Raw genomic sequence first — 14,626 nt, forward strand, 5'->3', positions numbered from 1 at the left:
TCAAAAACCTACGAATTAGTAAGTCTGTTTTCAGGTAATGATGGTAACATGCATTGGTCTTAATATCATAGGAGCTAAAAATATATATCTAATACTGTCTCTTGTAAAATACGTGAAATATCAAGTCCATAATTTGTCATTAAAATCCTTTACTGAAAAAGAATCTGGTACAAATAGGACAACATAAATGCAGAGGTGAGTCATCTGTACTTCAGAAACATTTGTGTCATTTCCCTGCTGCTTGTTTGTTAGCCTCCATTTTTTTCCACAGCAACTTTTCAAAATTTATAGAAGAATAGTTCTTCCAAACAAACTAGCAAATGGTTGCCAGAACAGAACATTTGTAACAAACTCAGAAATTCTTGTGGGTTGTTGTACTGGGTAGGGAGCCATCTCTCTCTAAAAGCGTTAAAGGAACATTATTTAAAATTAGTAGTATTTCTTGTTACTACTTTTCTGAGGATCATATGAATGCGGCAGGTACATCTGACACAAAAGTCTTGAAAAATGTTATTGAAAAAGCTGAACTACCCAGAAAGTTTGCGTTTTCTTTTTAACTCAGTGCTTATCAAGTTACAGATTTATGCTGTTTGTAAGCAGAGATGTTACTATTATTGATTGCATGTTACTATTATTAATTGCAATGACAGTTTTAGACTTACTTTCAGTAATTTTTTTATAACTCACTTTTTCTGTTTTACAAGTATATGTATGCCATAGCCTAGATTTTTCAAAGAATAATTTGAGGAATTTTACTTTTGACAAGGTTTCTAGACAAGCAAATAAAATATCATTAGCCTTATTAAAAACAAAAAGGAAGACTGCCTTCAAAACTATTCTAAAAGTATACACATATGTAACACAAATGTGTCATTTTTCTTTCTATTTATGTACTAATGATGGTATCCTACTCCCTGAGCTTTTACGCAAGGCAAGTTCTTTGCAGAGAGATGACAACAATTTTCACAAACAAAAGGCCTACTGAAAAAAAAGAAAACTTTTAGTACCCTAAGGTAAAGAAAAGAGTCCAGACCCTGAACCAGATATAAATCAGTGATTTATCTGGCTGAGGGATTCCTTACCATCATTGTTTTTCCAAAGAAAATATCTCAGTTCAATCAAAACGAAGAGAGCAATAGAAGAACATAGTTCACTATACATATTATGTTTCTTTCTTAAACAGATACATTCTCTCTGGATTCTAGACAGATTGAACAGTCTATTTTTTCTCATAATTTTTTAGACCTGGCTGAAATAATCTTCAGGGGTTTTTGTAACAATTGTAAGAAGTACCGAGTAGTTATATATTCATCATATTTGGAGCCAACAATCCCATGTGGCTTGTTGAACTGAATGTAGGATTCATCCAGTTAACGTATTATGTATGATTCTTGTAAAGACAATCATTCCATGTCCTGTCTCGTTCCCCACATTCCGCCCCCCCCCTTTTAACCTGTGTAATGACTTCTCCCTTACAAAGTAGACTTCTTTTTAAGACATTAGAATATACCTCTTTGAAAGTCAGCAGTAATGATTACATTGTTTGTGTGCTTAAAAATTGCTTTATGTGAATATTTATGCTGTTACATAAAAAAGTGACTGAAATGAGCCCAAAGAGTTTATATCAAGCTTGTCATGCCAAATTAATTTTTCAGACTGAGCCCACACTACACTAATATTTCAATTGCCTGCATGCCTCAGTTCCACAATTCCTAGGGGCATATTACAGGTAGGCTCTAGGGTAATTTGAAACCAAACATGTAAATGCAAAGCAAATATTGAAAAAAATTTTAGTCATGTAGATAATCTATCAGACCCAGAATTGCTGGTGAAACTAGGAAGTGGCAGGAAACAGAGGGAAAATATCCCTCCATAGAGGGCCACGAAGATGATGAGAGCGCTGGAGTACCTCTCCCATGAGGGAAGACTGAGAGAGATGAGGCTGTTCAGCCTGGAGAAGAGAAGGCTCCAGGGAGACCTTTCAATACTTAAAGGGGGCTTATAAAATAGATGGAGAGTTTCCTTTTACTTGGGCAAATAATGAGAGTACAAGGGGGAATGTTTTTAAACTAAAGGAGGGGAGATTTAGATTAGATGTTAGGAGGAATTCTTCGCTCAGAGGTTGGTGAGGCACTGGCACAAGTTGCCCAGAGAAGCTGTGGGTGCCCCACCCTTGTAAGTGTTTGAGACCAGGTTGGACGGGGCCCTGGGCAACCTGGTCTGGTGGGTGACTTCCCTGCTCATGGCAGAGGGTTGGAACTAGATGGTCATTAAGGTCCCTTCCAAACCAAGCCATTCTATTATGAATATGGCAAGAAATGAAATATAGAGGTGTCTGGGAGAATACCGCTAAAGGGAACAGGACCTACTCCAGAAATACAGGCCACACAGATCCTGCCAGAGAGAGGAGAAAACTGGGAAGAGGTGGAGGGAAAAGAGGCACGACAATGTCAGGCTTGACATGAAAATGCTTGAATGATGAAAATACCATGCGCACTCCCTTCCAGAAACTGGAAAAAGAGAATGACAACCTTAAATCCTTGTTTTTGATATGCCCATGCTCTCAGCTGGTAGTCTAAGCAATTAGCAGCCATAATTTTCACATTTTTAATCTTCTTCCACGTTCTTTTAATATATTTTTGTAGGTGGCATTTTGGGGTTATGTGTAATTTTCCATATATGTTATTTGAAAAGACCCTCATCTCTAATTGGGTTTAAAATATCCCTGCAACCTACTGATTTTCACGTCTTAATTGAGATGCAGTACATTTGTGTATTTCTTGCAGCGTAGAAATCTGAGGCATTTCTATGCTCTAATAGGACGGCATGCTGGGATATTTCTTGTAAACAGTTGGATAGCATTTGAAAATATTTAATCTCTTGCCAAAATAGACACAGTTAATTTTTGATCTTGTTACCTTCTTTCATTATAAACTGATAATTCATCCTCTATCCAGCTGTGTTTTGTGACACCGGCTAAGTATTCCACATTTTTAAAGCTACATTAAACAAAACTTTGGGTAATAGGAAACATACTTCTTTAACCTTCATTACAGGTTGTTGTTTTCTGTTTTTGTTTTTTCATTTTTGTTTGTTTAGAAACAACTTCAAAATACTTTTCTCTATATGTATTTAAAGATATGATCAACAATTACTCATTTAACAATTCTATGCAGCGAGGTTATTAAATCATTGTTTACCAATAGGAATATGTCCACTTTGATGTCATATGTCAATATTGATGTAGTATGCAGCAAATTTTTAGTTGGTAAGCATGCATTGCAGCAAACCTTGTAAAAGAGATGTCAACAGTTCTTATATCTTGCTAACAAACTCAGAAGACTAGTCTGAGCTATGAACTTCTAGAGTTCAAAAAGAAACCATTCAAATCAGATGCTTTAGTACCAGGACTTAAATCAAATTAGCCTCAGATTCAGATGTGTGAGATACTCTGGTAAAATTCAGTTATCTAGTTACATGCATAAAGCACATACAGTATAAACTTTTTTTTTTTTTAACATGGCTATGTATACTTTTCAATACGATTAATAATTTATCATTCTGTTGATCTACCTGATAAGAAACGCAATATCAAGTAGTCTGCATAACACAATAAACTGACTTGCTTTTATTTTTATGGCTTTCAGATAAGCAATAGTTCATTCTAGGACTATTATATTAATTAAAGTAAAAAGAAATATAGAAAGCTCCAAATCAGGTACAGAAGTTCCTGTAGTCCAGTAGCACATATCTAATGCAGCCATACATTTTATTAAGTGAGACAGAAGTTTCTCAGAAAGCATAAGAAATTTCCCACATTAATACCTACAACACATGACTTCGAATTTTTACATGACTTCAGAATGGTATAATTAAGTATAAACAAAAGGTAGTAAGTATTATAAATGTGATTACATGTGTTATACAGATAGAATAGGTCACTGGTAGGTGTTTTAGGGGGGAAAGGTAGAGGTGGAAGTGTTAAAGAAAAGTTTTGTGAAATAAGACAGTTATCTCTGTATGTCACATCATAACTTGCTGACTACATTATTCATATATTTTTAAGGAATTTAAGGAAAAATAAAAAAATAATAGTCAATTCTAAATCTATTGAATTAGAATTCAGGCTTTTCTTTGACATCACAGGCAGTGAAAAGAGGTTTTACTCACAGAACGTTCTTTCTACTTCAAAATTTACTGTGACAGAGCTCAGCATTGAATGTCACTGAATATGTGACTAATACCACATCTGTGTATTGCACTGTCATTATATATAGCTGCAATTCTCTTTAGAGTTGCTTATAATCATTTTTTTTTTTTTAATGAAGATAATACTCTTCTCCACTAAATCATAACTGTTTTCTGCCTTCAGTTCCACCAGTCATCCGAGTCTATCCAGAGAGTCAGGCAAGGGAGCCAGGTGTGACAGCTAGTCTTCGGTGCCATGCTGAAGGTATTCCTAACCCACAACTTGGCTGGCTGAAGAATGGAATTGATATCACTCCAAAGTTATCTAAACAGCTAACCCTTCAAGGTAAAGGGGTATATTTGTTTTCTACATGTTCCAAATGCTTTATCACTGCATCCTTTCTGTACTAGCTGTCCTTACAAAGTTTCAAACAAGGGTTGAAGTCAGCTAAAATGTTTTAGATGATGTCTTGCAATTACTCCTGAAGACACGTTCATTTTCTCTGCTTTATCTTTATTGAAATAAGGTTTGTACTAACTGGCAGAATTACCAGTAAATGTTAATCTAGGTGGAAAGGATAGGAGGAGAAATATATGAAGTGATTGTGCTTTTATATGAGGGGTCCCAGCAGACCTCAAGGGGAATGCAAAGACACTACACCAAAAACAAACAAACAAACAAAAAAAAACAAACACCAAAACCAAACCAACACAGCTAAAAGGAAATCTAACTTCTAAACAACATTAAAGGCAAGTCTGTGAATCTTCTATGAATCTTCAGGGCTTGGAGATTTCAGTGAACCTGCCCAGCCAGCATGACATTCTTATGTACTCCTTCTGGTGATATTTGATCAGCCATAGAAAAAAAACCTTGTGCGGTCAGTTTTCTTTTCAAAGTTTTATCTCATTTATCTGCAAAAATAGGACATGGATTAGGATAGGATAGAATTGAGGCTGCAGTGTGAGATACAGTAGGACAGGTAGATGGCAACTGCTTCTGTAAAGACAGTTTTACCTTCTCTGTAAGTGATGGAGTTCTCTGTACTTTCAAGGCCCTCTCTCCGGGATGTATGCGAACAATTGTCTTACAGAAAGACTTTCTGCTATGCATAGCTAATGGTGGACTCTTTCTGGTGAATGTCTCTTTCATAGCAGCATTCTATTGATTTCTCTTGTAGAGATTTGAGTGGAAAGTTTCTCCCTCCCCCCTTTTTTTTTCCTCTTCTTGCCTCTGTATCATGTATTTATGATAAATAAATAGCATTGTTTCTTCTCAAAACAAAAGACATCTAATTCTATTTTCTTGATTGCATTTTATGAAATAATGTTTTGAAAATCCCATTGCATTTTCTGATTTTTTTCAATCCCAGAGTTAAACTAGCTACATGTTAGTTTCAAGCAAAAGGTGGTCTAGAGAGAATGTTATACCATGACCCAGTGTTCCTCCCTGTCCATATTTTTAAAATACCTTGAAAACTGTTTTTAAAATATAGATCCTACAGCAGAAAAAGTATTCCACACTTACAATGCGTTGATTCATTATTCATATCATGTTATTTAAAAAGACCTTTGCCCATTAAACGAGGACCGTTTGTTGACATTCCTACTCAAGCTGACATACAACTCCTCATTTGTGTGCAATTGCTTATTTTTCACGTGTAAAACCCATTTATGTTTCCTTTGTCAGAGATTTGTCTGAAAATGCTCCTGAAACTATTACAGAGGGTAGTTTCCATAGACTGCTACACTGGCGTAGGTATAAAACTTCAGTGCACATGTTTTTTCTGTTGTTACACTGCACTTACAAGAACGCAAAACCAGGTACCTCTGGTTGCTAGAAACAATTAGTTCTATTAAAATTATTATTTATATTGAAGATTTACCCCATTATGTTCCATGGAAGTCTTGGTTATTTTGTGTAATAGAGTGTCAAGTGACCAAATACAACATAACGAACACACAATATTTACCTGATTTTAAAGGGGACCATAGTCATTTAAACCTATATAAAATCTCAGACTGATACTTGGCTCCAAACTGAAAAATCCATGGAGGCATTCCAGATTTCTGTCAGATGAATGAGTGTATGCTGTACACTAGCCACTTGAATACCTTTTGATTAGTTTGGCGTGTCTCCAAGTTATGAAGTGAGGAGTGAAAACAGTTTAATTAGTATGAGCAGAGAAAGCCTTCTGAATGTTTAATCTGAAAGCACTGTAGCATGTCTGTGTGTTGAATTTTTCCTCTCCTTTCAGCAAATGGCAGTGAGGTTCATATTAGCAATGTGCGCTACGAAGATACAGGAGCATATACCTGTATTGCAAAGAATGAAGCAGGGGTGGATGAAGACATTTCTTCTCTTTTTGTGGAAGATTCTGCTCGAAAGACCCGTAAGTATTATAAGAACTATAAAAATACATGTAGCTCTTACTTAAATGTGAAATCGGTATTAAAAATTATGAAACATTAAATAAAATGAGTATGTGTAAATAAATTATTTAAAAAAAATGTTTAAATAATGATATTTAAAAGTCGCTGAAGGCAGAGTGAGTAATCTAAAAGTTCATCTAGAAGTGAAATGAAATTTTCAAATCATTCTGTGAATTGACATTTTTTACATTGCTGTTGCAGTTTGGATGGTTTCCCCATGCAACCTTAGTTGCATATGAAGGGAAGAGGAACCAGATACTTAAAAATAATAATAATAATAATAATAATAATAATCCTGATTTGTGGTTCCTGGAAGCAGGGGGGAGACACCAAAAAAAACTTTTTTAGTCTTTCTTCTTGCATGTTCTTGACGTGTATCAAGAGTTGGACTTGGTTCTTGTGACATCCCATCATCACAGGACTTGATCTCAACTGCTAGGAGTGCTCAGTCAGGTCCAGATCAGTTTTAGTCGGCCTCTGCTGTCTTATGCACTGATAACTGTGGCTCTCGAGCAATGTGAACCAACAGTGACAACATTTGCTCACTAAGTTGGGAGTTCACTGTGCCAAATAAATCTCTTCTGCCACCCTAAAGTGTCTGTCTTTATCCTTCATGAAAGGGTAGCAGGGCTTATAAACCTGGTTTACCTTTGTCTTAATACTTCTTTCCCATCCCCTTTCTTCCCTCTGCTCATAAAATCGATTCCTGAGTTTACCTGCTTTTGTTTTGGCTTTGGTTTTAAATGAGTTACTTTAATTAATATCACATACTCACTGGTAACACATAGTAGAATGATAGTTATTTTACTAGTAAGTCTCATTGCATTAACTTAAGGCGCTCCCATTTATCTAGAAGCTTATTTAACAGTAATGAGTACTCAACAGAAGATACTGGAGGCAGAATTAGTAGCACTGCAAGTCTGTCTGACACTTCCTCTCATAAGATGCTGAGTTCAGTTACGTATGGGTTTATTAAGCTTTAAATGTTTCAAGGCAATCCTCCATGTGGGAAAATTTTTATAGCCCAAGTGTTAATATCTTTATTTAGCTGCTTTCAGTAACACTAATTATAACTGTCATTTCAAAATTCTTAACATGTTTTTTCTGTGTGTCACAAAAATGACTGCTCAGACAGTTTTGAGAAGGCAGCTGAGGATAAATAAGTTGTTTGATCATGTTAAATTTCTAGTAATCTGGTGATATGAAGCAGCTCAGTCACCTTCATTTGCCTTTTCCAGGCTGTGAAAAGAATTGAGACTGTTGCCAAATTACAAAACCTTGACAAGCAGGAATTTTTTTATGTTTGGTTAAACTTGTTTGGCCTTAAAAACAAATCATTTATATCCAACTGTCCAGTTTCCAAATATTGTAGTAGTCTAAACTATTGTGTTCTCTAAAGACAAGATCTGCAGTAATTATGCAAAATACTGTTTTCAGGAGTTGTAACATGATGCAATAATTTTACATCAGCTAACTTTACATGATTGTTAAGTCACATACCATGCAATGAACACTGCTGGCAATAAATGCTTCACAGTCCACTAGCGCTAAGTTGGAAGCTGTTATGATAACCTTTGGTGTCATGGAAGATGTAAATGAAGGAAGAGCAAATGTAACTCAAATTGTTCGTAAGATATTTCATCCAAAAGACATGGTCTCTTTCCTTCCTACAAAAGTCATTCACTATGGAAGTTCTATGTCATATGTTGAAGGGAGGCATTTTATCATTGTGTTTCATCACATCTGAACGTGGCTTCCTCAATACCAGTGGATGTATAAAAATGAACATAGTCCAGAGATGCATCGTGATATAATTCAAACAGATGTGCAATACATATTTGCAGGAGATGTTTACTCTGGTAGTCTGATTTGTTTACTCTGTCTCGAAAACCCATTTCTGTACGTGCAAGAAAACAAAGGTACATACTAATGAAAAAGAGCAATTGCTATCGATATCATCACAATTATATGAATAAACTGCCTTCACAGATGTAAATTTTGATAGACACTTAAGGTACTTGCTCTTTTTTTTTTTTTTTTAAATCTGTACTTCTGTTGAAAAATGTTGCTTTAAAGGGAGGATAACAGCATTAGAAAGCCCATGTACTTTAATTTCAGTTTTATTATTAACTCTTCTCTGCTTGTTTTTATATTTATCTCAAAACACTGGTTCATGGATCAAATTAGGGATTATTAGGGAAGAGAATGGCATGGGTATAACCACCTGGATAGGATTTGGGGCTTTTGTTCCCCCATCCACACATTTTAAACCCAAGGCTATTTTCTTCTACTGCAATTCAATGCCTGCTGTTGAGGTCAGAAGTTGCATTCTAAAGGTATTCTCTGATGTAAATGTGATTTTATATTATCTGATATAAACTGATATATTTTTATAAATTTACATTTATCCTTCTTTAAGGGAATAAAGCAGACATTTATTTTTATAATCAAGTTGTGGTTTTGTTTGTTTCTTTTTGTTGTTGGTGGTGTTTTTTGATTTCTAGTTGTTTTTTGTTTGTTTTGGTTTTGTTTTCCCGTATTGAAATACAGAATCCTCCCTTCTGGAAATCTTATTATAGAATATTGCTTTGGAACAAAAGCAGAACAGATTCTCACTAGCTTGTCAGTTAAACTGAGGTTATCTACTTTTTAAATTTCACACAAGGTAAAACTCATAGCAAAAGAAAAGCATTTCAGAACATTGACTTGATTGGCTTTGAGAAGGTAGTGAGAACTTTTACAGTGGAGCTCTAAAGTATAAGTTTTAATTACGTTGCATTGAACATGACGATAACTTTATAAGCAACATTATGAACATAGAGAGTGGTTCCATTTTTTTACTAGTGTGTATTTTATTTTCCAATTAATAGTAAAAGGAAATGTTCACATTTGCACTTCCCAAACCACTGTCTATATGCACATGAATGCTTTGTGTTATTAATGCTATCTTGCATAATAAGCCACATTTTTGGTAGTTATCTGTGGAATCTCATTTTTAACACATCCCAAAATTTTTGTATGAAAAACTCAGTGTTTTTTTTTTTTTGAGAAAAATCTAATATATACAACAGAAAGGACATGACTAGATCATTCCTTTGGGGTTGGATAAATCTTACTAGTGTAAACGCCTAAAAGAAAATCTTATATTTTCCAGTAACTCTGCCTGAATTAAAACCAGTGCCATTATGGATAAATAAACTGTTAAATAATAAATTATTTCCTTCATCTGTGTGCCTAAAAATATTATCAGATTGCTAGGATTTCAGAGTTCACAGCATTGGTTGCATACACATCTAATGCACGTGTGTGTATTATAAACACTAAAGAAACAAAGTGAAGGGCAAACCTGTATGAATTGTGGAATAGTGATGATAATCGCAAAAATAAAAAATATATAATGCATAGGAAGGGAGCCAGGGTATTGTTTATTTTCAGGCTTCTGAGCTTTAGCATAGAAATTTGAGTTCTAGTTCCCAAGTCAGTATACTTTAATGGTAATGATTTAACATCAAGATGGTAATCTGAGATGGAAGTGAATGGAAAATACTGTAAAAGTGCTTTTTCATTCAGATGTGTTCCGAAGATGCTAACACTGAATGCTGAACCATTGTTCTTTCACGTATAGGTAAATTTTTTAATAATGGATGACAGTCTCAGCAATAGTTTGGCCTTTTCTTAGCACTTCAGCATTTTGCAATGTGCATTAAAAATAAAACTTCTGAAAATATGTTTTCATTTTGGCATTGTCTCAGGTGAGAGGAATTATATTATTTTCTTTAAGATATCCTAATTTAAATATTATCAGCTCATTTTATAACTAAAATTTATTATACTTAACATCTGTGTCTAAATATGTGCCTGCTTTTTGCTGGATTTATGAAATTGTAATGGATTTTTTTTAGTTTGTTTATATAGGCTTTACCTATATAAACATCTGTTTCAAACAATGCTGATAAATGTGATTAACAGATCCTGATTAATTCTTTTGATGTTGACCACTTAGGTTGAAACATTCAATTTTTGCTGTCTGACTCAATGAAAAGTTTTTCTGTGTCTTTGAATTTTGAATGCTTCTGCTAATATACTATAATCACTCACAAAATAGGTGTTAGGAAGAAAACAAGTTTTTACTCATGGTAAAAATTCTAGAGTCATTTTACTGAAACCTTTTACATCATAATCTGGGACTTGATACTGGTGGTTCACGCAGAAAAATTGTCACTAAAATATACTGCAATGAAAATAATGATTTCTCCAGAGTCTGTCACAGTAAAAACATCCCTTCAAGCAGTCTGTGATCTAAATAGTGGGTGGATGCTTCTTGGAGTTTGTTACCTTTCTGAAGATGCCATATGCACTTGGTAGACCCAGGCTGTGGGACTACCAGAGCAGAGGGTATTCTCAGTGTAACTGCCTTTTCTTTGCTCCATGAGCTATTGTGGATGTGAAAGTGAGGATAATTTTCTTCTTGTGCTCATAGCTATTCTTGTCTCCTTTAGTGGTCCTCCATGTAGCATCCAAGGACGTGTAGGAAAAGAGGAGTAAGACTGAGTAAAATTGAAGAAGTGAAAGGGCCCTGGGAGAGGGGACAACAGAAGAGAAGGTTGTTAGAAGCAGAGGCCAATAATGTGAGGAAGAAAGGGATGACCCAGGCAGCAGCAGGTGAAAGAGGAAGGATTAATGAGAACACAACACTGAAAGGTACTGGATGGGAGGAAAAAGGGATAGGAGCACAAGTGCAAAATGATACCTTAAGTGCTACTTAATAATCCTGTATTAGATGTGAGCTTGCATCCAGGAGCCTCTAGTTACTTTACTGCCTTGTTATCATTAAATATCTGTGATCATGCAGCAACAGTGCATATCTTATCCCGCTTCTCCTTTTAAATCTGTGTGGAGAATAACCCTAATTCTAGGACCAACTAAAACAAGAGAGATATTTGAGAAGATTCTGAACTTGCTATTCTAGTAAGTAAAACATTTTTATTTAATTTGTCTTTTTAAGGAAGACAGCATATTAGAGTATACATTAAAAGAAAATATGATCAAACACAAAAAAATTAGTCAAAAGGGTAGTAGGTAGCAACAGTATGTATTGTGAGATAATTTAAATAAAATTTATCTAGTTGTTCTTGTATGATTCTGGCCACTTTTGGCAGAAAGAAGTTAATTTATCTGGTCTAAGTTTGTAAATGCCATGTAACTAATTAAACTCTCAGTAGTTACTCTTCAGGCTTTGAGGTCTGTTGCTTCTCTATCACACCTGAAGAAGGGCCTGTGTGCTTGAAAGCTTGCCTGCTTTTTCCAATGATACCAGTCAATGCAGAGCCAATTGCGAAAAGCCTGGCTCTGTGTTCATGAGAACCTCTGCAGGTGCTGGATGGTTGCTATTAGGTGCCCCAAAGCCTTCTACTTTCCAGGCTAAACAAGCTCAGTTCTCTTGTTAATTTTCTTCCTGGTGTGTGTATACTTTATGATGTGGTCTTAGCTCTCTTCTACTTCCAGCAGGGCCCCTTGCCTGAGAATTTTTAGGATTTTGTTATCTCTGTTGGAGAAGATACTTTAGCCTGTGAAAACTAGGCTTTAAGCTGAAAGTAACTGTTTCATGAAAATGCTTTGCTGTAATTAGAAACTATTTATTATCATTGTTTAACATTTCTATAAAATCTCTTGGACTTTACCACTACATATTAATCTCTTCTATGTTAATTAGCATCTTAGATTTATATTTAAAAAATACTAATTATCTCTGTATTCTGGTGTCATCATTATTAGCTCCTTACATGGCTTTTCAGAATGCTTATTTTAACGTGTCATGACTTTCATAGTCAACAGAGGCATGCAGCATAAAGGTAAATAGGGCTGTACAAGCCATTTCTACAAGAGAGGCATATAAACTGCGTGAACTGTGTTTTAATTCTCTAGAGACTGAAACCTCTTTTTTTGTGCTCTGAATTCCATTTTCCCTCAAGTTTGCAGTAAAATCCACTGAGAATGAAGTAGTTGGTCTGGGAGATAGCTGGATGACCCCTGAAGTGAATGGTAAAAACATTCTGAGGTTAACGACCTGGTCTAAATCTCACTGAAGACAACAGAATCTCCCCTACTGTAAAGCTCCTCTAAAAACACCTGAGAGAATTCAGCTGTGTTGGAGAGAGTCTCTAGTGTAATCACATTTGTTATACAAATAGCAGTTTAAAATCTGTTTTTAGTTTCATTCCGATGCAGTTCAATTATTCAGAAGAGATATTTTCACGGATTCATAGATTTACGTGTGACAGAGCCATTTTATCTGGCTCTAATCTGTCTTCTCCATTTCACAAGACATTAAATTGCAACCTGCTATGCCTGAATACAGGTCTAATCCTTTGCTTGCCTGAAGTGTATCCTCCCAGAAATGCATTTATACCTGAGTTAAAGATACAAATAAATGGAAACTCCCTTGTTTCTCTTGGTAATTTGCTTTACTAACTAATAATTTTCACTGCTCTAGAATTACATTCAGTTTCCATTTTGAATTCTGTTCTGCCTTCAGTTTCCTCCTTTGAATTTCATTTTTTTTCTCATAAATTAATGACAAATTAAGTATTCTTGCCCTGTGAATGTACAATTACTAAATATTGATTAATTTCTCATGAGAAGTTCCTCATGATAAGACAGTTACCGTAGGACTTGGAGGGTCTTTTTTGGCCTGTAGATTGTAATTGATTTGGGTACGGTTTTCTTAAAAAAAAAAAATGGGAAAAGTTGTTTGCAGAAGCAAATGCATTATATGTTTCTTTAATGCTCTAGATAAAGAGATACAAACTTCCTAAGTTTTTTGTTCTACATCCAGTCACCCCTTCTCATACTTTTCCATTCATATCAGCAGCAGAAATTTATGTTCATATGCTTACCTACCATAAGCCCTATATCCAACAGGTCTCCTTTACAAATCCTGCTTCTTCCCACCTCTCTCTGTCCCTCAAGTAGTCTTCATTGCTTTTCCCTGGATGTCTAAGTTTTTATTTGTCTACGTCAAAATGTAATTTATTTTAGAAATGTACTTTACAGAGTAATCCAGGCTACTTTGTGGAACTCCATTATTTATCATAACAAACAAATCATAGACTTATTGGAAAATTACTTTATATTTCTTTACAAGTCATTGATGGAAATCATTAAGATGAGACTCACTGCCTATTGCAGCAGTCTTCTTCAATAGTAATTAATAATTTGACACTAAAAATTACTTTTTTAGATCATTCAGTTTGGCAATTTTAAATTAAATTGATATGTACATTGCTACCATTGTTTAACTCTAATATTTAATCAGAACATTGTGTGGTTACAAATTAGATGTTTAGCAAAATTCTGTTTTACATCTGTATTAATTTTTATGTTACCAAACTTATAATTGCATCAAAGAATAATAATAATGTTTGTTTGACAAGATCTGGTTTCCATTAGAACACACTAGCTAGCCTATAAATATATTCTCATTCTTTAATTTCTGACGTAATTGAATTCTGTGTGAGCATTGTCTATTCTTTTGCCTGGAACATATACCCTTCTCTAACTAGGCTTCATCTACCTGAGTCATTAAGTTTCAGAGAGATTGGAAGAGGCAATGCAGGCATATGTATTAGTACTCTGATTGAACTTTCTAATATACTTCAAAATTTGTTCAATATTAATAGCAGTAGGCCAAACACCTCCTGAAGACGGTTTTAGGTGGTATTTTGATGTTCTTCATTTGAACCTGGTTATTTTAAGTATTTGTCTTGAGTATACATAATTTACCCTCTTTTGTTGCTTTGTAAGGTAAAAAGCATTTAATCGGCTTTCTGTTTTCAATTATCATCCTGAAAATACAAGATTAAAACATTTATAGAATAATATTGTCGAGAACATTAAAAAAAATCTGCTTCATATCAGTACAACTTAAACCCTGAGTAGCTCTGGAATCAGGATGCTTTTCTTCTAGCTCTGGCAGCCATTTGTAATAATTATCCAGCATCTTTGCTGC

At 34.8% G+C, this 14,626-nt stretch overlaps 1 protein-coding gene across 2 annotated transcripts in view; it reads left to right on the forward strand.

Moving 5' to 3' along the window:
- FSTL5 (follistatin like 5) overlaps window positions 1–14,626 on the forward strand; it is a 261,207-nt gene that overhangs the window by 193,950 nt on the left and 52,631 nt on the right. For both annotated transcript variants that reach the window (XM_035550439.2, XM_050710405.1), the window contains exons 8-9: window positions 4,373–4,534; window positions 6,444–6,578. In XM_035550439.2, coding sequence (XP_035406332.1) covers window positions 4,373–4,534; window positions 6,444–6,578 — 297 coding nt within the window. The remainder of the gene's footprint in view (window positions 1–4,372; window positions 4,535–6,443; window positions 6,579–14,626) is intronic.

Source organism: Cygnus atratus, chromosome 4, assembly GCF_013377495.2.
Source record: "Cygnus atratus isolate AKBS03 ecotype Queensland, Australia chromosome 4, CAtr_DNAZoo_HiC_assembly, whole genome shotgun sequence".
NCBI classification, from domain to species: Eukaryota; Metazoa; Chordata; class Aves; order Anseriformes; family Anatidae; genus Cygnus; species Cygnus atratus.